We start from the raw sequence: 24,268 nt of genomic DNA on the forward strand, positions 1-24,268 counted from the left end.
ATTCTCCACTTCACCAGGATGGATGGGGATTCATTACTTCCACTGGTCTGATAAAGTTCCTGAATGGCTCAGCCAGCTGCTTTGTTCTGATTTACCTGCAGCCTGGCCAGGTTACGTTTGGTTGTACTGGACCAAATCACGGAGCAATAATCTACATTTGACAAGACTGATGCGTGTATCACCTGTTTAATCAAACCATTAGGCAGAAACTTCCTGCAGTGTTTAATCACAGCTATACCTCGACCCATCTCTGCACTATTTGGTCAACTTGTCTATTCCAGGACATTTGACTCTCTACAACATCCCCTAATACCTTCACTTCTGTTACTTGCATAATGTAACGTTCTGAAGCCTAAATGTCCGTTTATGTCCGTTTACAAGCAAACGTGAAGACGGGGTTTTTAAAAATCTAGGGTTAGGGTTAGGATTTCAGGAATGATGGAGACTTTGAGCTTTGTTTTCGTGTAAACGAACGGCCAAAACAGATCAAAACACCAGCGTTGTTGCTGCGTGTAAACGAGGCCTCAGACCTGGACAGGTTGGACTGACGGCTACAGGTGGAGCGTCAAAGTGATCGTCCTGACAGGAAGTGTCTTAGATCCTCCCGTGTGGGTCTAATTCAGAAATGTCCTTTAATCAAGCAGATCATTAGTTGTTCAAGCAAAGACTTTTCAAGTGCAAGCGATACAGAACCTGATGTTTAGTTTCACACAGACTTCAGAATCTGTTGAATTAATCTGATAAATATACAATCATTCTTATCTTTAACTAAAAGTAAGATATTAACTGATAAACTCAGTTGTAACATAATTATTAGGTGTTTGCAAGTTAAGTCAAGTTATAAATGACACATTACTAAAATAAAAGTATTTTAGTATCTTCTGCTCTCAGAAAACATGATTTTAACTCTTTATAACATACAAGGATCATTATGATAAAAAGCTCAGGAATCCTGCATAAATGATATAAAACTGGACACATGATATAAAGTCCAGCAGTTCTCCACAGATCCATTCTGGTGTTAATAATTGTTGCTAGATCAGCTTCTGATCTCTAAACTGCTGCTTTGAACAATATTTGAACATCAACACTAATCAAAAGGATTGGTGTGTATGTTGGTGTTTTCATCTTAATCTAGTGTCAGACTTGGACCAGAAAAGCTCAGGATGTTCAGTAAAGGTGAACATGTCAGAGGAACAACCAGGAACCCACATCATGGATGTAACAAAACTGTAAAACCTGTTTTATAAAGTCCAGATACGGTGGTGACCCACATGGACCTGATGACAAAGTTGATATTTGAAGAAACACTTCTCTGATGAGACTGGAACATGTTTTACTTTCTGTTCAGGTTGAAGGGCTGCGGTCTGTCAGGGATCAGCTGTTCTTCTCTGGTCTCAGCTCTGAAGTCCAACCCCTCCCATCTGAAACATCTGGACCTGAGTAGGAACTGGAACCTGCAGGATTCAGGAGTGAAACATCTGAGTGGATTTCTGGAGAGTCCAGACTGCAGACTGGAGACTCTGAGGTCAGACATGTTTTAGTTGTGTGTTCAGATGAATCTGATGTGAAAGTTGTGTTGACACTAACCTGCAGACATCAGGCTGATCTTCTACTGATCCACACTGACCATCTGACTGCTCTGAGTTCTTCTTCTCTGCTTTAGTTTCATCTTAAACTTCCTCTTCTGATTCATTACATAAAACTAAACATGTGAATGTGTCAGACAGGAACAAATGAAGAACCAGGGATGTGTCTGAACCTGGAATAAAACATCTGAACAAACATGAATTAACTTTACAGCTAATACGTTCAGAAATGTCATCCAGATGTTAATAAACTTAGAGAGTCTGATAGACAATAGTGGACAGACTGAATGTGTAGTCGTCCAATATATGAGTTATAGAGCTCATTTACTAAATAACTTCTTACTGTGGCTGAAATCAGTCAAACCAACTTTGGCTTCCTTTGACTAACATTAAATTTCACATTAACAAATACAAGTTTACCAAATATGAAACTCAAAACATGGAAAAACATCTTTATCTATGTTTTTTTAATATAATTCTGTCAGTGGTTGACATTTCCCACAGTTTGTTCTGACCCGCCTGTGTCCCATCTGCCCTGATTGTCTGCACCTGTGTCTCGTTATCCCCTGGTTATATCTTGCTCCTTGTGGGTCCGTACTGTGTTTTCCTTCATGTGTCCTGCCTGTTCTTGCTCCAGTTTTCTGATCCCTGTTTTTGTGTTTTTCTTTGTTTTTTTTTAATATTTTTTCATCCTGTTTTTTTCCCCCATTTCATCACCCAGTGCTCCTACCTAACAGTCCTGGGCATTGCCATCCTCTACCAACCCCGGGAGTTCCTGCACTGAGCTCAGGTCTCCTCCTTAACCTGAGGAGTGAGCAGGCCGCATCTTTTCACCAGACAGGGTGGGGCTTCTCTGGCCAGACGTAGCGCGTGGAAGGATCACGTTATTCCGGCCGGATCCTCCCCACCCCATCTGTTCCCCGGTTGGCCAGAGGGGGCAGTAGAGCCCAGGACTGTTGCATGTTTTTGTGAGAGTAGCTCACATTGCTACCCAAAGGAACATGTGGAGAACATGCAAACTCCACACAGAAAGGCCCTTTCACCAACCCCACCCAGGGTGTGGGCACTGAAGTCATGGGGGAACTAACACGCACTTCAGCGCACACAGCGTCCCCGGCGGGAATCGAACCCCTGCCTCCCCGTTGCGAACTCCTGCCTCTCTGGATGAGCTGGACTCCCCGGATGAGCTGGAATCCCCTGATGAGCTGGAATCCCCGGAGGAGCTGGAATCCCCGGATGAGCTGGAATCCCCTGATGAGCTGGAATCCCCTGATGAGCTGGAATCCCCTGATGAGCTGGAATCCCCGGAGGAGCTGGAATCCCCGGATGAGCTGGAATCCCCTGATGAGCTGGAATTCCCGGATGAGCTGGAATCCCCGGATGAGCTGGAATCCCCTGATGAGCTGGAATCCCCTGATGAGCTGGAATCCCCGGATGAGCTGGAATCCCCGGAGGAGCTGGAATCCCCCTTCCGGGGAACACGCCTGGCTCGGGGTGGCCCCAGGAGCATTCAGGCTCTGGAGCGACGCTGACGATGGTGTCAACGCCAGCCCCAGCTAGCCGCTGTTCCGGCGGTGGTCTTGGGCGTGTCGTCGGTGGTCCCGGACGCATCAGCCCCTGCTCCGGTGATGGTCCCGGACTCCCCGCAGCCAGCCGCACGGACACGGGTTCCCCCTCAGCCAGCACCACGGACCCGGGTTTCCCCTCCGCCAGCGCCACAGACCCGGGTTCCCCCGCAGCCAGCACCACGGACCCGGGTTCCCCCTCCGCCAGCGCCACAGACCCGGGTTCCCCCGCAGCCAGCACCACGGACCCGGGTTCCCCCGCAGCCAGCGCCAAGGACCCGGGTTCCCCCGCAGCCAGCACCACGGACCCGGGTTCCCCCGCAGCCAGCGCCAAGGACCCGGGTTCCCCCGCAGCCAGCACCACGGACCCGGGTTCCCCCGCAGCCAGCACCACGGGCCCGGGTTCCCGCGCAGCCAGCACTATGGACCCGGGTTCCCCCACAGCCAGCTCCTCGTATTCTGAGTTCCCCACCAAGTCAAGGTTCCCCGCCAAGTCAAGGTCCCCCGCCAAGCCTTCCAAACCCCACACCATGCCCCACGCCAAGCCCCACGCCAAGCCCCACGCCAAGCCTTCCAAGTGTCCTGACGGTTTTTGCTGCAGTTTTTCTGATCCCTGTTTTTGTTTTTTGATCCTGCTAAGTAGCGCATTGGTTTTTGGTCCTTGCCTTTTCTTTGGAATAAACCATTTTTTGTTTGCGAACTCCTGCCACACTCTCCTGCATCTGGGTCCTCACCTCACTAGGCTGACAAATTCGTCTGTCTGTTAAGATAATTTCATCCAGGTGACACCAAGAAATAAGTTGCAACAAATAATGTATTTTTATGGTTTTCAGTGTGTAAAACTAAATATAAATACATTTGTGTTGAAGTAAGAAAGCTGAAATAAAGCTGCTGTCTAGACGATGAGTTTCCTTCATCAGCAACAAAATATCCAAAAAGAACATCAGCAACATTGTGTTGAAACTATTTCGTCACTCAATCAACTTTTTCAGAGAAAATGTTTGAAAAACTTGATGAAGTCCACTTAAAAGCATGGAAATTATTAATATTGTTCATTTATTCATTGTTTATGGAAGGAAATATTTTAACAAGTTTAACAAGTCAAAACTCAGGTTCAATAAACTTTTACCTTAATTTAATATTTACATAGAAAGACTGATATTTGAATTAAATTTCCATCAAAACTGTTTCTGCCATTAAAAACTACATTAAACCCTGGAGCATCAATTAGTTTCCATATGTTGACGAGTATTTGGTTCTAGTTTCCCTGTAAGGGTTCAGATTTGTACGTTTTTGTACCATCATGCATCTGTTCTTGATGAATCAAATGTATTAATCAGACAAAAGTTTTCTGCACAAGTTCCAGATACATCACTGGAGAAGAGATGACTTTCATGAATGCTGAATAAACACAGACGTCCTCCTGTTCTGAAACTCTTTCTCTGCTCACAAAGTCCTTCTAGGAATAAAAACGTTATAGTCCAAAACATCATTTACAAACAGACGTGTTATTGGGACAGAAACACGTGACATGAATGGACTTTACGTGGTCTAGACTGTCGTCCTCATCACTGACTTTATTGAAATCAGCACAAACTCAGACTTTTCTAATCAAGTCAATAATACTGAAGAGAAATATACGCAGAATATTAATCACATGTGTGACATCAATATGAACATCAGCCTTCATAAAGTCCATCACCTTTCTAATTCTCATCTGTATGGAGCATTGATGATGATGAAGATGATGCTGAATTCTAATTTATCTTTTATTCTTTATTCAGATTGGAGAGGTGCAGGTTGTCAAAGATCAGCTGTTCTTCTCTGGTCTCAGCTCTGAAGTCCAACCCCTCCCATCTGAAACATCTGGACCTGAGATACAACGACCTGCAGGATTCAGACGTGAAGCAGCTTTCTGATCTGGTGCAGAGTCCAGACTTCCAGCTGCAGACTTTCAGGTCAGTGGAGGTTGGACTCGGTTCTGCTGCTTCCAGCAGTTTTCTACTAAAACCAGTTGGTATCAAAGATCAGTGTTTCCAGTGAAGCTGCATCTTCTCAGCAGCTGCTTTCCTCATGAAGCTGTCAGAGGAGGAGGATGACAGGCTGCAGGATTGGACAGAAACACAGAGACAGCAGTAGGCCAATCAGAGGGTCCAGATGTTTGTTGTAGACCAGTGTTGTGCTGGTGTTCACGTGTCCAGAAATAAAGGAGTATTCCAGCTGACGGCCTTCCAGGATGTTCAGACACACAGCTGCTCCACTGCAGCTCTGAACTCTGAAGTCCTGGATGTGCTGATGGAGGGATCTTTGCAAACACTCCTTTATCTGCTCTCTTCTTTCTTCTTCCTCTACAGCTGATGGAGGGATCTCTGCAAACACTCCTGTATCTGCTCTCTTCTTTCTTCTTCCTCTACAGCTGATGGAGGGATCTCTGCAAACACTCCTTTATCTGCTCTCTTCTGTCTTCTTCCCTCTACAGCTGATGGAGGGATCTCTGCAAACACTCATTTGCCTGCTCTCTTCTTTCTTCTTCCCTCTACAGCTGATGGAGGAATCTCTGCAAACACTCCTTTATCTGCTCTCTTCTTTCTTCTTCCCTCTACAGCTGATGGAGGGATCTCTACAAACACTCCTTTATCTGCTCTCTTCTTTCTTCTTCTCTCTACAGGTGGTGATGAGAGTGTCCAGGATGGACGAATCGTGTCCTGATCGTCCTCAGAGTTGAAGCAGCACCAGTTTGTGTGGACAGACTCTGACTGGACCGTGATGATGATGAAGATTAAGATGAAGATGAAGATGTACATAGTTTCAGCTCAGTTTGTTTCTGTCTTCCAGCGTTTTACAAACTTCTTATACATTCATGTGTAGTGATGCACCGAAATAAAAATTTGTGGCTGAAACTGAAAATAATAATAAACACTTGGCCGAATACCGAATAATACCGAACAATGGTTCTTCACAGATTTTAATTTATTTTGCCAATTTCTTCCCCATTGCATGAATCAAATAAATGTGCAGTTAAATACCCGCCAGTCACAATTTGTCTTACTGTACTTATTGTATTTTTTCTCATAATCCTTTTTCATTTTCTCCCATTCAAATCCAATAAATCGGGTCGCGGCTTTCCCAAATCCAACTCAGCCTGGATCATTTCTCACGTTCTCTGCTTTTTCCCACATCCAAGTAAAGATCTGACATGCTGACATGTTCGCTGAATTTAACACCGCCCCCTCTCACTCCACGCTGTTCGCTGTTTGATTGCGTTATCTAAACACGCCGTTATTAATTGTTCGTTTTTTTCTCCACTTATTCCACCGAACACCGAAAGTGTTTTTTTGCTATTTTCAGCCAAACAATTTCGGTTACTGAACATTCGGTGCATCACTATTCATGTATTTCAGTGGCAGCTGGTGTAGTTTTCTCCAGGGGGCTGTACCAAACCCCAAAATAGACATATACCAAAAACCAGGCAAATGATGTACTAAAGTATCACTTCTGTATTTGCATAAATGAAATCAACAATAGCAACAATATAATGATGCAGGGTATTATTTTTTGTACATACATTTTGTCACAAATGCATCAATTTAATATAATACAGATATATAAGGGGTATAAATCAGCTTTACAGTATGTTAGAGCCATATATGAACAAAGTGATTATATAATTTAGATTTTGTAATATTTGATTTAACTGTATGTTGAGTAATACGCCGTTTTTAATATCAGTCCACAAGGTTCTTTCTTAATATTAATAATGACTGCAGCTTTCTCATTGGTTACGTATAAATCATGTGTTGTTCGTGTATTTTGTTTTGTGAAGCTATGGAACCGAGGGAACACACTATTTTTGACCGTGATTGCATGACAATATTATTTTGTCGTATAATTGCACAGTTTTTGTTTTTGTAATTGAAAGAAAGGTTTTTCAATAAACTTTTGAAATAAGAACACGGACTGTGACGTTTCATTGAGGTATGCATCAGCTACATGCTTGGGAACTATAGCTTGGTGTGCTTTATCAGAAATTAGACGGAGCCATACTTACACAGTAAATATGAGGTAATATATAAAAACTAATTATTTTATGTTTTGTGTTCATTTAATTTAAGGGAAAATGCAAATTAACATATCACCTCTATAAAAGTTGATGGTTATATTTTACATGGTCTATTCAAAAGCCTGAATTATGTTCTGCGTCAAATCAATGCAGAGCACATGCCATCACCGTGACGCCGTCATGAACCTTCGGACTTCTCCGTCACTCCATTTCTCCGTGGTGCAACATCCCCCAGCGACCTCTAGGGGGTCGCAATCTTTTCCTGAATGGTTTATCTGACTTTTACGGTCACAGTGAATCAAAGAGATAAGGACAACTATTGTGCAAAAAACCAAAACAAAAAAAAATCACACATACATGAAGAAAAGAGGCTGAAAGTTCACGACTGCTCCACGAACCGGAAACCGGAAATGCGTTGCTTTCAAGGGAACCAATCACAGCCCTCTAGGTCTGCTATTGGTCTGCGTCGCCTCGACGCATAGTTAACATTTTTGGGAGGTGCAGGTCAGTGACGGCGTCAGCGACGGCATCAGCGACGGCGTGGGCACGGCGTTGATTTGACGCAGAACCATAATCCAGCCTTAAGGTGTGTTTGCCACTTTTCTGCACAATACACCACTACGATTAAAAACACAGATTTAGTTTCTATCTCACCTTTGTAACTCCTCTCTGGAGGTCACCTGGAGGTTAGGTCTGGAGGAACAAGCTCCTCTCTGGTCTGGAGGAACAAGCTCCTCTCTCTGGTCTGATCTGGAGGAACAAGCTCCTCTCTGGTCTGGAGGAACAAGCTCCTCTCTGGTCTGGAGGAACAAGCTCCTCTCTCTGGTCTGGAGGAACAAGCTCCTCTCTGGTCTGGAGGAACAAACTCCTCTCTCTGGTCTGGAGGAACAAGCTCCTCTCTCTGGTCTGGAGGAACAAACTCCTCTCTCTGGTCTGGAGGAACAAGCTCCTCTCTCTGGAGGAACAAACTCCTCTCTCTGGTCTGGAGGAACAAGCTCCTCTCTGGTCTGGAGGAACAAACTCCTCTCTCTGGTCTGGAGGAACAAACTCCTCTCTCTGGTCTGGAGGAACAAGCTCCTCTCTCTGGTCTGGAGGAACAAGCTCCTCTCTGGTCTGGAGGAACAAACTCCTCTCTCTGGTCTGGAGGAACAAGCTTCTCTCTCTGGTCTGGAGGAACAAGCTCCTCTCTCTGGTCTGGAGGAACAAGCTCCTCTCTGGTCTGGAGGAACAAACTCCTCTCTCTGGTCTGGAGGAACAAGCTTCTCTCTCTGGTCTGGAGGAACAAGCTTCTCTCTGGTCAACTGCAACTTAGAACGAGTCTATGGGCAAACATTCTCACTCCCCGGGGAAGAAACACGTGACCAATCAGTGCCTTTAGACAACATAGATGAACTTTACTCACTAATATAAACTATCGATCTTGCTCATCTAAAATAATTATATACATATATTTCAAAGTATTTTATTTTATTGGTTTATTTTTTGTTGTTTGCAGTAGTGAGGTGGTGTCCTAGCGCTCTCTACTGGCCAGCTGCCACTGGTTCAACTCCCAAATAATAAATGCCTTTTATTTTGTTGGTAAAATTGAAAGTGTAAACTTTCCCCAAAATAATTTAATTTCATTGTCCAAACACCTCTGGACCTGACGGTACCTGTGGTGAACGAGTGAAGCTGGAGCTGGAAATGATTGTCACCACAGCGATGAGCTGCACCAACTGAAGAAGTTAAAGGTCTCACAAACATCCAGGAAGATCAGTTTAATTCAAATAGTAAGTAGTAAGTAGTAAGTAAGTAGTGAGAAACAACTTGATGTAGGAACGGTAAACATGGATAGGATGGAGTTTTACACCGGATAAGCACAACATGAATATAGTTTATGAATCAGAAATATGACTTATTGTACAGTTAATTGTAGGAAACTGTTTTATTGGTGCAGTGTTTCCCCGACAGGTTCAGGTCTGAGAGGCGTTTGGAAGTCTGGCATTTGTACCGTGATGTTTTTGGTATCTGTGGATAACAGTTTTTATTACTGATACTTCTAGATTTGGATAAGCAAATAGGAGAAATTATGTTTTACATAATTGTTTCACAATTTACAGCTAATGACACGGTTACCAAAACTGGTAAGTGGCAGCAGCTAGTCATTAGAAACCAGAGACTCACGTCGTTATCAACTCACATCGGATGGAGACCAAAAGACTTTTCCCCGTCTGCAAATATGTTAAATTCTGCTATAAAGTTGGACATTTAAGCACATAGGTCAATGTAGATCTGACTCACTGTTGGATCCAGACCCAAGTGGTCACTTCAGGAACTGCACATACTGCTACTCCCCATTGGCTTCAGGTTACCGAGCTGACTAGAGTTCATAGACTTTAAAAAACCTGGAGGGAGCATTAAGTCACGTGATCCTTTGGTGTATGAAGAGCAGTTTTAATGCCACGTTTTCTTTATACGGAGCACAGCCATGATGCCAATCAGAATTAGATTTGGCTACAAGCTCCTTCAGCTGGAATATGTGCACGGGAAGTGATAACGGCCAGCCATTGGCTGAGCTGGCTGTCACTCAGTCATAATAGAAATAAGATAATCCTTTATTTTCTCCCTCAGTGGGGAAACTTGTTGTCAGCAGTAACTTAACACACACATGCAGGGGAGGGAAAAAAGTAAAAGGTACAAAATATATAAAATTACAAAGTATGAACAGTTTATACAGAACATTGAAAAAAGAAACAGTGAAAACAGCATGTAGAATGAGTGTGAAGAGGTTCTGATGGATCTCTCCATGGTTCTGATGGATCTCCAAGGTTCTGATGGATCTCCATGGTTCTGATGGATCTCCATGGTTCTGATGGATCTCTCCATGGTTCTGATGGATCTCTCCATGGTTCTGATGGATCTCTCCATGGTCCTGATGGATCTCCATGGTTCTGATGGATCTCCATGGTTCTGATGGATCTCTCCATGGTTCTGATGGATCTCTCCATGGTCCTGATGGATCTCCATGGTTCTGATGGATCTCCATGGTTCTGATGGATCTCCATGGTTCCGATGGATCTCCATGGTTCTGATGGATCTCCATGGTTCTGATGGATCTCCATGGTTCTGATGGATCTCCATGGTTCTGATGGATCTCCATGGTTCCGATGGATCTCCATGGTTCTGATGGATCTCCATGGTTCTGATGGATCTCTCCATGGTTCTGATGGATCTCTCCATGGTCCTGATGGATCTCCATGGTTCTGATGGATCTCCATGGTTCTGATGGATCTCCATGGTTCCGATGGATCTCCATGGTTCTGATGGATCTCCATTAGTCTAGTAGGAAGGAGGGGTTCCCGAGCACCCGATGGACTCTTTTCTGAAACGTGTTTTTTTGGGATCCTTTAGGTGTTTGCTTACGATTTTTGCTTGTTGCCCGAAAAAAAATTGGTCCGAAAGTTCTTTTTTGGAACCCATTTAGAATTTCTGCCCGTTAAAATGGCAAAAACGCCGATTTCCATAACTTCTGAACCATAAATCCTAGAAAGACAAACAAACACACTTTTTCTCATAATATTGACACCAGGAATCCAATGGAAAGGTTACTGGGATGGTAGAACCACTCTTTATTAGGGAAAAATGAGCTTCAAGTAGTATTTTAGGGCAAAATTACCCAAAAACGTTTTTTTCAATCAAGTGCATCTCCCTTTTGGAAATACCTGTTGGTGTATTGTTTACACCAAAAAAAGGCCCAATTAGTCCCCTTTCCAACGAGGTACAACTTGTAAGAAATCTCCATTTGCATGTTAGCTAGCTTTTTTCATTGAGGTTAGCTTTTAACTCTTACTGTTTTGCTTGTATTTTGTAGGTTTTAACTAACAGTAGGGTACGCTAAAAGAAATGTGACATACAGTAAGTTCGATTATCCAGGCCTTTTTTTAAATAATTTAGTCCAGTGGCACTAATTGTATTTTTTTATATTATTTTTTTCTGTGCCCAGTGATGGATTAATAAAACATGAGAAGTGCAAAGAGACTGCATGATCAGACTTCTGATGTGTCTGAACCCCCACTAAAAATCCAATCATATACCTGTGTATTGCACACCCCAAGTCCATCGCCTGGGAACTTCATTTGCTTCAGTGCCTCCAAAAATGACCCCAAAGAAAAGTTGCATCACCTTCTTCAAATACGAGACAAGAGACAAGCTGAGCCAATCGACTCACCTTTTCGGATGAAGGCAATTTGTGATCTATTGCCAGAAACCCTAGATGGTGTCAACCTGGACAGTACTGGTTATCACAGGAACTGTTACTTAAATTTCACATCAAAGCTTGATCGACTAAAAAACAATTCACATCAGCTTGAAGTAACAGACAACAAGTACTCTCCCCGGAAGTCACACCCAGCCACAGGCTCTGCATTTCCAGTAGAATGTATATATTGTGACACATATGAAAAGAAATTCAATGGAAAAATCCAAAGGACTGTCCCATTTACTTGGAAAAACAATGGTGCCGCATGGAAGCGCATTGAACCTATGGCTGAAGCTTTAGGGAAAAGCAGTCTGCTCCGCAAAGTGAAAAATGAAGACCTGTATGCGAAAGGGGCTCGCACCTGCTGGAAAGCCTTACAAGTAGAGTACTTGAATCATTCTAAGAAGCTGACAAAGGAAGCCTCAGGTCAGAAACTGACAATCTCTGCGCACCTTAAAGCATACAACGTGGTGAGGGACCACATTAAAGAGCAGGTCATAGAACAAAACAAAGTCCTACAACTTCGCTACCTGCGCCACCTGTATATCCTTGAGCTTGAAAAGCAAAATAACCCTAACCCTGAATACAGAGGAGATAAACTTCTGAGTCGTCTGCAAGGTGATGAGGAGCTTAAGAAGCATTTAGCCTTTTCCAAAGTTCCTGTTAAGGACAAAGGAAACCTTGCCTTTTACTTGGTCCACTCTTCCCGTATTTCTGTGGAGGACGCCATGGCCTGTGCGTATCGACTTGGAACGGTGGACAGTGTAAAAGATGTAGCTCTCACCCTACGCAGCGTCATCAATAAGGCCTTCAAGTCCAGTGTTATGCCTTGGCCACCTACCGCAGATGACCTAAACAAGACAGCAGAAGAGGTGTTACCTGAAGAGCTAGACCGCTTCCTCAAACTTCTCTTCTTTGGAGACACTGTTTCTGATTGTGAGAAAACAAAGCGACTTGTTCTTTCAATTGGACAGGACCTGTGTGGAAACATTGTAGACTCAGGAGTATTGCCAAGAAAAATGCTATTGACAAACCATGGATGACCAAAGGACTACGAAATGCCTGCAAGAAGAAAAACTATTTATATAGATGTTTCTTAAAACTAAGGTCAAAAGAAGCAGAAGAAAGGTATAAGAAATATAAAAATACATTAGTATGGATAATAAGAAGACATAAAAAAGAATACTATGGTGATTTACTAAATAAAAATAGAAACAATATAAAGGCTACATGGGGAATAATAAATGGTGTAATAAAAAATGATCAAATAAAATCAGCTCTTCCAAATTATTTTGTGAAAGATAACTATGATATTAATGACAAAACTGAAATAGTAAGCAAGTTTAATGATTTTTTTGTAAACATAGGCCCTAGTCTTGCAGCAAACATACCAACAATAAAAGACAATACAGATGAAAACACAATAACGGATAATGTGAATAGCATTTTTCTTGGTAAGGTAGAAAAAGAAGAAATACTGAATATTGTAAAAAGTTGTGCAAGTAAAGGATCTACTGACTGTGCAGATATGGACATGATATTAGTAAAGAATATAATTGAATTGGTTATTGAACCATTTACATATATTTGCAATCTATAATTTTCAACGGGGATATTTCCTGATAATATGAAAACAGCCAAAGTAATTCCACTCTATAAAAATGGAGATAAACATGTTTTTTCCAACTACAGACCAGTATCCTTGCTTCCACAATTTTCAAAAATATTAGAGAAATTATTTGTAGTTAGGTTAGATACATTTATAGACGGATACAATATTTTAAACAATGGTCAGTATGGATTTAGAACCAATCACTCCACATCAATGGCACTTATGGAATTAACTGAATAAATTCCCACTGCAATCGATAAGAGACATTATTTTGTAAGTATTTTTGTTGACCTCAAAAAAGCCTTTGATACCATAAATCATACCATACTTCTAAAAAAAAGTTGCAAATACGGTAGGGGTGGCACATCAATGGGTCTCAAGCTACTTAGAGAATAGAAAGTAGTATGTGCAGATAAATAATGTCAAATCTGAATCACAAGGGGTGGCACATCAATGGGTCTCAAGCTACTTAGAGAATAGAAAGTAGTATGTGCAGATAAATAATGTCAAATCTGAATCACAATATATTAAGTGTGGCGTTCCTCAGGGCTCGGTACTCGGACCAAAACTGTTTATTTTATATATTGATGATTTTGTTTATGTTTCCAAACTGCTCAAATGTATTTTGTTTGCGGATGACACTACTTTATGTTATTCTGGGGAAGATTTAAAGGGGACCTATTATGAAAAACACGTTTTTTCTTGTTTTAACATATATAAAGTGGTCTCCCCTCACCCTGCCAGCACAGGGGAGACAAAATACCATGAATTTCTGCAAGGTGTCTGACCCCCGCCGGACAGAGTCCCCCAGTGTCACGTGGTTTTTTTTGAGCCGATTAGAATCTGATCAGATTTCCATAGGTTCAGCCTCCGCTGCTGAAACCACGCCCACAACCAGCTCTCTCCGCCGGCTTGAGCGGCGCTTCCTTCAGCCAGTCGGACGCGGCGCCGCGGCGGAGCGGATCCGGGTTGAATCATCCAGGTTCCCGGGTGGTTTGGGAGCTGGGTCCTCGGGGATCTGTCCCAGGCTGGACCAGCTTCACCCTCCGAGATTTTTAGGCAAATCTATCGGTTTGATCACCGATAACGGGCGATGTGCCGCGGATGCGCTCCGGAGCCGATCTGTGCGCCCGCCGTGCGGTTGCGGCGCCCGTGGCGCAGAATCCGCCGGGCAGATCCGGCTGAAATTCCGCTGGTCGGTCCCCGGGAGTCCCTGCTACCAGTCCAGGCCGGTTCCTGCGGTCCCGGCCGGTCAGAACCGGTCAGATTCCCCCGTTAAAGCCGCGGTGATGCGCGCTGCGCCAGCAGCGCTGCTCCCGGGCGCCCAGCGGGGCTCCGGGGCCAGCGTTCAGCATCCGCCGGGCAGATCCGGCTTAAATAGTGCATAAATGTTATTTATATACAACTCATATTTTATTTTTTTAACAATAAAGTTGCCATTTGTGAAAATTCAGTGTTGTGATAATTTACAGGCTTGGGCTGCTCTGGCGGAGCAGGTTTATTCTCCTCCCCTGCTAGACGTCATTCAGGGAGCCAATCAGCACTGAACCTCATTATCATACCCCCCCCTTCCCTAAAAATGAGGCGCAGAAAAAGAGGTTAGAAGCGGTAAAACTAGAGACAGGGCCCACAGGCTGGATTTATGATTTATGTAGAAAAAACAAGCTTTAGATTGTTTTTAAGACATTCAAGGCCTGTTTAAAATATACATTAAATGCCATAATAGGTCTCCTTTAACACATGTGTTGAATGTTGTTAAAAAGGAATTTAAAAGAATAAAAACATGGTTTGAGGTAAATAAATTATCCAGTAAATCTTGAAAAAACAAACTTCATGATATTTAGTAACAGAAAAAGAGAAACGGACTCTTCAATTAATAATCAATTAATATAGATGGTATTGAAATTAATAGAGTAAGAGAAACCAAGTTTTTGGGTGTCATACTGGATGAGAATCTGAATTGGAAATCACATATCAATTATACAAAGATAAAAATATCAAAAACAATTGCTCTGTTACACAAAGTAAAGGATTTATTGGACAACAAAGCATTGTACATTTTATATAACACTCTGATTGTTCCATATCTGACCTACTGTGTTGAAGTTTGGGGAAATGCCTGTAAAACATTTATATTCAGTCAATTTTCATTCTGCAAAAAAGAGCCATAAGAATAATCAGTAGAAAACGATATAGAGATCCAACAAATCCATTATTCCTTCAGTTAAATTTGTTGAAATTTCATGAACTAGTAGACCATAGTATTCTGCAAATGATGTTTAAAGCTCATAAAAAAAACTTTACCAATCAACATTCAGAAAAGATTTGAAAAAAGAAAAAGCAAGTATAACTTAAAAGGAACAGAGATTTTTATAAAACCAAGATGTAGGACAAAATTATTAAGAATCAGTTTATGGAACAATCTGAATAAAGAAAACAAAGAATCAAATCAAACATTACATTCAAAAGAACAATTAAAGCCTGAATGTTAAGGAAATATAACGAAAAATGTTGAGTTTGATTGACATACCCGTAGGCGGTGGTAATTTTATTTTAATGTTATTTTATTTTAGTTATTTTTATTCACTTAGTTGTTGTTATTTTATTATTATTTTTAATTTATTTGTGAAAGGGGCAGATCAGATAAGATTCTTCTTCTTTCTGCTCCTTTTCATTCATAAGTTAGGAACATTTGTATTTGTGTTTGTATTGAATTGTTTTGTTTTTTGAATGAAATAAAGAATAAAATAAAATGAAAAAAATAATTAAAAAAATTAAATAATAGTCCTGGACCAGCAGATCCAGAACCAGCTGATGGTCCAGTCTTAGTCCTGGACCAGCAGGTCCAGAACCAGCTGATGGTCCAGTCTTAGTCCTGGACCAGCAGATCCAGACTAAACCAGCTGATGGTCCAGTCTTATTCCTGGACCAGCAGATCCAGACTAAACCATCTGATGGTCCAGTCTTAGTCCTGGACCAGCAGGTCCAGACTAAACCAGCTGATGGTCCAGTCTTAGTCCTGGACCAGCAGGTCCAGACTAAACCAGCTGATGGTCCAGTCTTAGTCCTGGACCAGCAGGTCCAGACTAAACCAGCTGATGGTCCAGTCTTAGTCCTGGACCAGCAGGTCCAGACTAAACCAGCTGATGGTCCAGTCTTAGTCCTGGACCAGCAGGTCCAGACTAAACCAGCTGATGGTCCAGTCTTAGTCCTGGACCAGCAGGTCCAGAACCAGCTGATGGTCCAGTCTTAGTCCTGGACCAGCAGATCCAGACTAAACCAGCTGATGGTCCAGTCTTAGTCCTGGACCAGCAGGTCGGTGTGATCTGATCATCAGCAGGTTCCTCTAACGGAGCCAAAGCTCCATCAGGATTTGCTGGTTCCATCGTGGAGCTCCTTTAGTTGTTTGTTCAGATCATGTGGTTGATTGTGAGATTGTTGCAGCTCCACTCTTGTGTAACTTATCTGGTGATGTTGGGACTGTCGTGTCCTTCACGTGTCCAGGTCCAGGTCCAGATCCAGGTCCAGGTCCAGGTCCAGGTCCAGGTCCAGGTCCAGGTCCAGGTCCAGGTCCAGGTCCAGGTCCAGGTCCAGGTCCAGGTCCACTCTTGTGTAACTTATCTGGTGATATGGGGACTGTCGTGTCCTTCACGTGGTCATGAACTTATTGTTGACATCACGTTTCCTCATATTCTGCACTTCACTGCATCACCAGTGAGTGTCGCCAACGGACAAAACCTCAGAAAAGTGCGTACGCCAGCCTTGGTGTGTGCGTGAAGGACCACAACTTTCTACATTCAAATCCATTTTTGTATATCCGACCGTGAGCGTAGAAAGTGGCGTACGCATGTTTTTTGTGCCCCACACATTTTGAACATGAGGCCCCAGCTCACTGATGTGGCTGACGTGGAGATGATGCTGTGCCATCCTGAAAAGGTTGCAATACAAGGTGGGACACGTTCCTCAGTATCTGAGCAGGTTTCATCCTCTGGAGAGGTCGGCTCTGCCAGATATCTCTTCACCTCTACGTGGCATCTGTGCTGGTGGTCTGGGATCTCTGGGTTGCACTTGAAACAAACAAAAACATGACAAACGGCCAACTTTATTATAAATTAATGCTAAACTGACGTTATTACTAACCGACTTGGCTGCCCAGAAGGTCCCACAGGTTGTCATGATCCACTGTGATAAGATAGTGGACTTTCTTCAAACCTCAACTGACAGCCCAACTGATCTCTCGGTTTTTCTTATGTGTGAACTGAAGTGACCGACGCCAATCAATTAGAACACTAGTTAACTGTCCGGCTGATCATGACCATCCCCAGTATAATTACCTCTGGAGTCTCTCACGGCGGCAACAGTACGTCTCAGGTGAGGCTCAATCTGATGAGTCGCCATGGCAACGGACACACCCACCGCTCAAAGTCCACAAAGATAACGATAGAGACAAAATCTCCGTCAGGAGTGTGAACTTACAGAAATACTTTTGTCCAGAATGAACCGTCCAACTGCAGCAGAGAGATGAAGAATATGAACAGAATCATCAGTTTTATGCTTTATGGTCTGTTTTTGTGCTCCTCGGTTTTCTCTAATGATGGTGAGTAAGCAGTTAACTCTGATATTTTTTAAAGGACTAACATATAAAAACGTCTAATATCCAACGATTTTCAGTTTGGATATAAAATACGGGTAAACATCAGTTAAATCCATAAATGTGTCTACGGTGCAAGTAAGTTGAAACTTTAGTGACGGGATTCTTCAACCGTCGACAGCAGGAGGAAGAAGCTTCTCTGGACCTGAATCAAAGTCCAAAATAACCTACATATACAACGATGTTGGTTGGTTATTTTAAACAATTTAGCAAAAACATGGGCATAAAAATCAACAATACAAATTACAAAAAAAACGTAGTACTAACAAAAATAACACTAAAATGTACCTTTTTATGTATTTAAGTATTTTTATCAGTGTTTGATCAGAAGTCCTTCATGTTGTTTTACTGATGTAGTGTTTAGTTTTCACCACAAGGTGGCGGTGAAGACGTCAACATGGAGCTTGTTTGTCAGGAGGTTCGAATGTAGATTTGTTTCAGTTTGGTCAGAAAAAAGGAGTCATTATACCTTTACAGGAAAAATACGAATCTTGCTCATCGCTTATTTATTTATTGACAAGTCCAAATTGGAAAAAGATGGGATGGGATGGAAAATGCAAAGTAATAATAATAATGATTATAACTGTCAAGATAAACAATTACAGTAAAGTTACGTTAACAGATAAAATTGTAGTTATTTCCCTTCAGAATTAATAATTAACTCTAACTGCCAGACTGCTGTCAAACTCCTCTTCAGAAAACCTATGAGAGCAAAGTGTTGTGTTAATAATTAAAATATGGAAGGGTTAAGTCTTTAAAGTCAGAAGGAGCTCGGCTCTTAAAGGTTTTATATGGAAGGAGAAAATGTTGATAATTTAACATAACCACCAAAGGGAAGATGATGGATGAAATATGAAGTCTTCTGCTGATCATCACAACTCTGGCTGCAGTAATTTACATCAGCTGGAGGCTGTTAAAAGTTATTTTAGGACAAACATTTAATAAGAACTGGAGTGGTCCAACCTTCAAATAAAGACATTTGTTTTTCTGTTTCTATATTTTTAAACGTGTCTTCAGTCACCAGAGACGTCTGAACTCACCGGCCAGAAGAGAAGGATCTTAACAGAAATCAGTGATATTTTATGTTGAGTTCATGTTTGGTAGTCAGGACGATGTACTCGGATGTTCTCTTGTCGTCTGAATGTTTTGTTCTCTTGATTTATGTCGGTGATGATGCTGTTTTAAGTCCTGGATCACTTTTGTTCCTGTGTGGCTTGTTTTTACGTTACACATCTGGATATTCTGAAGTCACAGTGAAAACGTTTCACATGGAAGTCGTGTTTGTTCAGACTGGAAATATATTCTCACTGTCTGATAGATAAATGATTTCTCTCAGGGATGGATGGAAACAAACGTAGAAATAAAAACAGAATATTTGATTTTATCAGTTGGACAAATAGTTGTTATGTTTATAACTGCATGACAATATTTTATGTAGGTAAAATAAAACCTCATTAAAGTTCATAATTATGACCGGTCATTTTTATTCTATCAGCTTTTTTATGTGCAGATATTTAATGAAGACATAACACAACTGCATGTTCCTCAAAGTGGCTGAGTTTCCTGTTAATGTCTTCTTCTGAGTCTTCCTCTGATGTTTCTGCAGATACACAGGTCTCCTGTCAGGTCAGCAAGACTTGTATCTTACCCTGCAGTTTCACAGCTCATGATGACGTTATCATCCACTGGATTGAAGAGACTCCACCAGAGTCCCGGGTTCACTCCTACTATCACAAACAAGACCAACTGGGAGAGCAGCACCAGAGGTTCAGAGGAAGAACATCTCTGTTTAAGGACCAGATCTCCAGAGGAAACGCTTCCCTGCTGCTGAGAGGAGTGAAGGTTCAGGACCAGGGCAGATATCTGTGTGACGTCAGCACCGTCACTGGAAATAAGGAGAACTTCATCAACCTGAATGTGAACGGTATGTGGAGAATAAAAACCTCAGCAGATTCAGATGTTTTAATCCATTGTTCATGTTGGTTTTTTGTAATACACAGAATAGAACAGATATTGGCACGGTTTCCCAGATCAGTAGCTCTTAACAGCAAAAGACTTCTTTCAAACCTTCTTAAGGAGCCTGTGAAAGAAAAACCTGTTTCCCAGAGTCGCTCTTAGCTTAAGAATCTCTTTCTTTAGGAAAGGAAATGAAAGATGCTGCTGACCCAGTCTTTACAACCATCTTAGTGAACAAAGACTCACAGATCCAGCCGCGTCAGGCAAATCAATCTCACACCAAGTAATGAAATATTAAAACAATACACACCGCACAAATTTTGATTTATTTTATACTTTAGATTTATATTGTTTAGCATTCATTGGTGACAGTAAAGGGAAAAAAAAGAAAAATAAGGAATAACAAGTGTTTTCCTGTATATAGCTTTATGCATTACGCACAAATAAAACGATCATCATGACTATCATTTATCACACGTGTGAGATACCATGGCTGCTATACAACATATTATCGCTGCAAATCAACCGCGTCGCCGTGCGCGAAGCAGAACTGTTTATATGAACACATTCGTGCGTCAGCACTTCAATCCCCTGGACGTGCTGTCGGGCCGGGCTGTCCTGATGAGGTACCGGCTTCCACGGGCTGAGATACAACGCCTCATCACGTTGGTGCAATTTGGCCCTGAGCCCGGAGGTCCAGTTACTGCTGCACTGCGTTTTTACGCAGTGGGAGCTTCCTGGAGGTGGTGGGGAACAGTGGGGAGCTTCCTGGAGGTGGTGGGGGACGGTGGGGAGCTTCCTGGAGGTGGTGGGGGACAGTGGGGAGCTTCCTGGCGGTGGTGGGGGACAGTGGGGAGCTTCCTGGCGGTGGTGGGGGACGGTGGGAAGCTTCCTGGAGGTGGTGGGGGACGGTGGGGAGCTTCCTGGAGGTGGTGGGAGACAGTGGGGAGCTTCCTGGCGGTGGTGGGGGACGGTGGGGAGCTTCCTGGAGGTGGTGGGGGACAGTGGGGAGCTTCCTGGCGGTGGTGGGGGACGGTGGGAAGCTTCCTGGAGGTGTTGGGGGACAGTGGGGAGCTTCCTGGAGGTGGTGGGGGACAGTGGGGGGCTTCCTGGAGGTGGTGGGGGATGGTGGGGAGCTTCCTGGAGGTGGTGGGGGACAGTGGGGAGCTTCCTGGAGGTGGTGGGGGACAGTGGGGGGCTTCCTGGAGGTGGTGGGGGACAGTGGGGAGCTTCCTGGAGGTGGTGGGGGACAGTGGGGAGCTTCCTGGAGGTGGTGGGGGACGGTGGGGAGCTTCCTGGAGGTGGTGGGGGACAGTGGGGAGCTTCCTGGAGGTGGTGGGGGACAGTGGGGGGCTTCCTGGAGGTGGTGGGGGACAGTGGGGAGCTTCCTGGAGGTGGTGGGGGACAGTGGGGAGCTTCCTGGAGGCGGTGGGGGATGGTGGGGAGCTTCCTGGAGGTGGTGGGGGACAGTGGGGAGCTTCCTGGAGGTGGTGGGGGACAGTGGGGAGCTTCCTGGAGGCAGTGGGGGACAGTGGGGAGCTTCCTGGAGGCGGTGGGGGATGGTGGGGAGCTTCCTGGAGGCGGTGGGGGATGGTGGGGAGCTTCCTGGAGGCGGTGGGGGACAGTGGGGAGCTTCCTGGAGGCGGTGGGGGACAGTGGGGAGCTTCCTGGAGGCGGTGGGGGACAGTGGAGAGCTCCCCACTGTCCCCCACTGCCTCCAGGAAGCTTAGACCCACTGAAGCTTAGACCAAAAAGTAATGCATACTATGAAAAGTAACTTTTTAGTTACTTTAAATAAAAAACATTATTTTAAATGCTCCCATTTAATGCCCCTCTAGCCTTTCAGCAGGTCCTGTATGGATTTGCATTGTGCATCGTGTTCTGCATTCTGATTGGTCTGAACAGTCTCCCGCTTCTTCACTTCCTGTATCAATAATGTTGGTTGCTTAGCAACAAGCTGAGAACGGCCAATGAGCTTCAGCAGCAGCTGAAGGACCGGAGCCTTTGATGAATCGTTCATTACAGTCCTCAAATATAATAACCAATGGTAGCATGTCGGTTTATAAGAATCTCTTTGCCCAGAAGAAAAAAGAGCGAAAACAACGACCCATAACTATTTTCTTCTCTTGAAAAAACACTCCTGCACCGCGGCTTTAGGAGAAAAAGATGCTACAGAATCGAGATGCAGCGGCTCAGAAGAGCAGGGAAATACGTGCGAGGCGGGGCTGATCTCTGCAATTTGAAGCCTTCTATAATAATTGTAAGAATAATTCCACTTATCACAGGTTCTTTTTGGAACATAACCCCTGCGAAAAAACAGAGATTGCTGTAATTCCACGTTGCAAAACTCGCCTTCTCTTGGCTCTTGACCGTCATGTTTTTGAACGCACACACACTACGTTTCTTCTGGTCTCCGCGTGAGGGGAAAAAAAGCTTCACTGTAGCCAGAAATAACGGAGTAACCGCCGTTTGGTAACGGTAATTGCATGACTGAATGTAAAAAGTAATGCGTTAGAGTATAACGCAAAACTAACGGCGTTACTGTAACCCGTTACTAAATAACGTTAGTCCCAACACTGGTCTCCACACCCGCTGTGTCTCCAAACATCCATAAATACAACGTTGATGAATGCAATAGTGAAAACGGTCAAGCAGCTAAATAAACTTCAGAATATTTTTTTGAGCTGAAGGATTCTGTTTTACTAGTCAGGAGGATACAATATGGTCCTATATGCTGAATGATCGTTAAGTTAATTTCTCATTTCGTCCATCTTTCACATTTAATAAAAACAATACATTTCCTCATTATTCTCTTACCAAGACTACTTCTTATTTAGTTGCAGTCTGGTTTTCATCATGAAAAATGGTCAATGAAGTATATTTATCATCTTAGTTTTTCATTATAACACACATAACGCACAGGCAGCAGGGAATTAGTGCGTTAGGTAGCAGTGCTGCATGTGAAAATGCGCTGATAGTGATCGGTGATCGATTTGCCTGGCATCAATTGATTAGGTTTCAGAACTGCGGTGGTGGACAGCTCCTCCAAAGAACTTCTAAAAGAGCAAAACTAAAGAGCGGTGTTAAGAAGTCATCTGGGAAACACCCGTATCTTAGGGTCCTCTCTTAGTTGAAACCTTCTTTGAACCTCTCTTAAATCCTTAAGAGAGGTCGGATCTGGGAAACCCGGCCATTTACTGTTGCAGGAACAATGAAACACATTTAGCAGTTCTTCCTTATTAACATATTGTAAAGGATCATTATTAACTCACTGAGTTTGTCTCAGGCATAAAATAGCTGAGACAAAGTTAAAATAACTGCTAAAGTGGTTGTTAAACTCGTAACGCCCATACGACAGTTTCTGAGGGAATTTACACTTTTTTCAAACTACTGTGGGGGTCGATGTTTCCATTGGTGTTTCTTTTTATGAGCGTAACTCTCCTAGTTCTCTCTCCACATCCGTAACTCTCTGTATCTCATCCTGCAAGACTTCTCTTCCAACAAAGATAAAGAAGATCTCAACTTTGAACAAATATTGAACATCAATATGACTTCAATATGAAGAATATGAACAAAAACCTCTTTAGTTTTGTACAAATAATTGTAACTAAGTGTTTCCAGTACAGGTTTTACTTTGTGATATTTAAGACCGGACGATGCTGAGACGGTAAAACCCAAACATTATGTTGTGTCCTGGCCTCTCGTTTACACGGAAACAGAGTTTTGGGAGGAAAAAAACACCTACAAAGATTTGACAACAGCCTGCAGAGGGACATTTTTTTCACATAAAAGGATAATTTTCCACTCATCTTCACTGAACCAACAAAAGAAACCCTCTTAATGATCAAACAAAGTCATCCAATGACAAATGCAACCCCCCCAAATGTCCCAGCAGTCCAAAATATAATTCAAACATGCACCAGTCCTCCAATCATGCTCCCAAATCTTAATCAACAGAAAAATTACTCGAACCACAACAGAAAGTACAGATCTTCACGTAGTACCATGTCCAAAAAGAAGAAAACAAATACAAAAACATGGTCTCACTGTTCTCCAGCGCTCTCCAGGTAAGTGACAACAAGAGCGTCTCCTTGAGCGTCTCCTTGAGCGTCTCCTTGAGCGTCCTGGAGCGTCCTTGAGCGTCTCCTTGAGCGTCTCCTTGAGCGTCCTGGAGCGACGCGTCTCCCGCTGGACACGACGGTCTGATCTCGTACAGATCTCCTTAGGAGAGAGGGTTAGGGTTAGGGTTAAGTCCTAAGTCTATTTTAGTTTTGGAGACCAGCAAGTATCTTTGTAGATGGTCCAATTTCCTGGAACAATTTCCGTGTTTGTGAATTAGAACAACTCAAACTGTTGCATTTAAATCTCTGCTGAAAACTAATTTCTACTCGCTGGCATTAAATTAAAGTTGAGTTTTAGACTTCTTCTCTTTATATATCATCTTTAGTTGTGCTTTAACTGATGTAGTTTGAGGTGGATTATTTACAGGATATTTCTTTTTTATTTTAGCTGTAAAAGCAGTTTGGTAAACCTTGGTTGTTTTTAATATAAATACATTTGACCTTAACTTTGAAAGAATGACCAAAAAAGTCTGTTTT

At 43.0% G+C, this 24,268-nt stretch overlaps 1 protein-coding gene across 1 annotated transcript in view; it reads left to right on the top strand.

The window, feature by feature from the left end:
• The first annotated feature begins 17,530 nt into the window (after positions 1-17,530).
• The window catches only part of LOC133462724 (NACHT, LRR and PYD domains-containing protein 3-like), a 228,676-nt gene continuing 221,938 nt past the window's right edge, over positions 17,531-24,268 (top strand). Inside the window, exons 1-2 of the mRNA XM_061744121.1 lie at positions 17,531-17,660; positions 19,321-19,638. Of these exons, the coding sequence (XP_061600105.1) occupies positions 17,585-17,660; positions 19,321-19,638 (394 nt within the window). The 5' untranslated portion in view covers positions 17,531-17,584. The remainder of the gene's footprint in view (positions 17,661-19,320; positions 19,639-24,268) is intronic.

Source organism: Cololabis saira, chromosome 16 (assembly GCF_033807715.1).
Source record: "Cololabis saira isolate AMF1-May2022 chromosome 16, fColSai1.1, whole genome shotgun sequence".
Classification (NCBI taxonomy): domain Eukaryota; kingdom Metazoa; phylum Chordata; class Actinopteri; order Beloniformes; family Belonidae; genus Cololabis; species Cololabis saira.